Here is a 2,596-nt window from a genome sequence, read left to right on the forward strand (position 1 = left end):
CTTTAAATGATTTAAATCATAATTCAATAGTATATACGAGTAGAGTTGCTTGTCATTTTCCAGATGAACAAACTGTGGCACTGGAAGATTAATTTATATAAAGTCATCAGACGGTAGATGTTGTTGGAGTATAATTCAAATAGAGTCCACCTGGAAATATTGTTCTTTAACCATGGCAGAAAGTCTCGGTGGTTCAGTGTCTGAACTCTAATCTGCTAATCCAAAGATCAAATGGTCAGTGATGCAAAACCACCAGCAGCTCTGCCGGAGAAACATGTGGAGTGGCAACCACAAAGATGACATTCAGCCTGTGAAACCCTATTGTGCCCTTGGTCCCATAGAGTCATTAAGAGTCAAAATTGACCCAGTAACAAGGCGTTTAGTTTTTCATTTTAAAACAATGGCACCACACATCACTCTACATTGTGCACAAAGTACAAATCCGTTAAAATGGAGACTTGAAAGGCAGGGTTAGGCAACAGTCTCCCGTGATGTGAAAGTTAGGAAGACACTCACTTTCATGACCAGGCAAATACAGCCTTGAAGGCCTCTTTAAAATGACTACTTTAGGCGTCTCATTGGCTAGTCTTTAGGCTGGTAATAATGAAAGACAATAGATGTGCCACACAAAAATTGCCCAAAATATCCACCAAATACAAGCTTTTCTCAGCTTTGTTAGCCAATCTGTGAAGTCTTGAATTTAGTGACCCATAATTAAAGTCACAGAACCACGACCAAAAATCAACTTGTAGAAAATGGACAGATAAGTGATTTTATCTCAGTCAATTCTCACAATCAAAGAACTAAACCTTAAGAACTATAAGTATGTGCTTAATATCAATCTTAAAGTAAACCATGAAGAGTGTAAGTTTAAAAAGAAGTGAATTACATGGGGAAAAAAGGAACTGACATGCAGTGATACAACTTATGTGCAACAGGTAAAATTATCCACACTTAGTCTCAATATCTTATATCTAAAGAAAAGTGTTAAGAAACAATTATGTGACGTTTTGTTCTCTGAAGGGCAGCAAAAACAACGGTGGGTTCACCAAACATAATCAGTATACTGTAACAACCAGTGACTTTCTTCCTCCTGTCCCATACACAGTCACGTGTTGTTATTGTTATGTGCCATTGAGTCGGTTTAGACGTATAGCAACCTTATGTCCAATAGAACAAAACACTGCCCAGTGCTACATCATCCTCACTGTGGTTCTTATGTTTGAGCCCATTGTTGTAGCCACAGTATCAATGCAGCGTGTTGAGGGCTTCCACACTTTCACTGCTTCTCTGGTTTACCAAGTGGAATTTCCTTCTCTAGGAACTGGTCTCACCTGACAATATGTCGAAAGTACATGAGACAAATTCTCATTGTCTTTGCCTTTCAGGAGCATCCTAGGTGTACATCATCCAAGACAAATGTGTTTGTTCTTTTTACAATCTGTGTTACTTTCAATATTCTTTTCGGACAACGTAATTCATATGCATCCCTTCACCTTTAGTCTTTCCTATTCAATGTCCAACTTTCACATACATAACAAGGTTGAAAATACCATGACTTGGACCAGACACCTTTTGTCCTAAAAGTAACATCCTTGCTTTACAACACCCGAGAGGGGTGATCTCTCTGCTGCTCCTGTTTGGCTAGGGAAAACATTTATTTTTCACCACTGAACCAATGTTCCAGTATATTTTTGTGTAAATGAAAATCTCTTACCTTGCCCATTATATACCCTATCAAAATATATCAGCTTTATTTCCCGATGTAAAGTGAAGTATTATCTAAATTTCTTTCCCAGCTACTTAATTTGACATGGAAAATAGGAATCTATATTTTAAATGATCAATTGAAGGGACAGTGAAACATTCACAAACACCATTGAAAATGAATGTTGGTAAAAAAAATTAATGTCATGGAGTCTGAAATGTTTGAGTGATAAAATACATAGACTCAACAAAAACGTCAGGATGCATAATGTATTAAAATGCAATCTAGTGGCAAGAGGAAGGCAATTAAGAGTTGTTCTGGTGCCTCTGTGGAGTGCTGTATAGCTTTATTTATTCAGGCCTGCACTGAGCATCATGAAATACTCTTACAATATATTTGACAGCACAGTTTACTGAAGTTTAACAAGAAGATATGGAATGTACATAATATAGTGTCTTCCTTAAAATGCAAATAATGGCAGTGATGATGAAATTCAATCCTGAAATTCAAATTTAAAAAGAGGCAGAGATACAGGAAAGTAAGAAAATGAAAATAAGCATGGAAATGTTTCTTTTCCACAGATGAATTATCATGATAAACCACCAGAAGAAAATCTAACTGAATTTATAGAATTTGTTCTCTTGGGTTTTGCTGATTTGCCCCATCTACAGTGGTATCTTTTTGGATTGTTTTTAACCATCTACATTATTATCCTGATGAGTAACGGCACCATCTTTCTAATAACCAAACTGGATCCTGCTCTCCAGAGTCCAATGTACTTTTTCCTGGCAAATTTCTCTTTCCTTGAAATGTGCTATGTATCCGTTACTCTGCCCAGAATGCTGATGGATCTGGGGACCCAGAGGAGGAGAATTCCCTTAGTTGCCT

The 2,596-nt window shown here is 37.1% G+C and overlaps 1 protein-coding gene across 1 annotated transcript in view; it reads left to right on the top strand.

Moving 5' to 3' along the window:
• The first annotated feature begins 2,265 nt into the window (after positions 1–2,265).
• LOC105979127 (olfactory receptor 10AG1-like) overlaps positions 2,266–2,596 on the top strand; it is a 21,635-nt gene continuing 21,304 nt past the window's right edge. The window contains exon 1 of the mRNA XM_045291101.1: positions 2,266–2,589. Coding sequence (XP_045147036.1) covers positions 2,290–2,589 — 300 coding nt within the window. The 5' untranslated portion in view covers positions 2,266–2,289. The remainder of the gene's footprint in view (positions 2,590–2,596) is intronic.

Source organism: Echinops telfairi, unplaced genomic scaffold, assembly GCF_000313985.2.
Source record: "Echinops telfairi isolate 266 unplaced genomic scaffold, ASM31398v2 ScPeMD7_60;HRSCAF=208, whole genome shotgun sequence".
Taxonomy (NCBI): domain Eukaryota; kingdom Metazoa; phylum Chordata; class Mammalia; order Afrosoricida; family Tenrecidae; genus Echinops; species Echinops telfairi.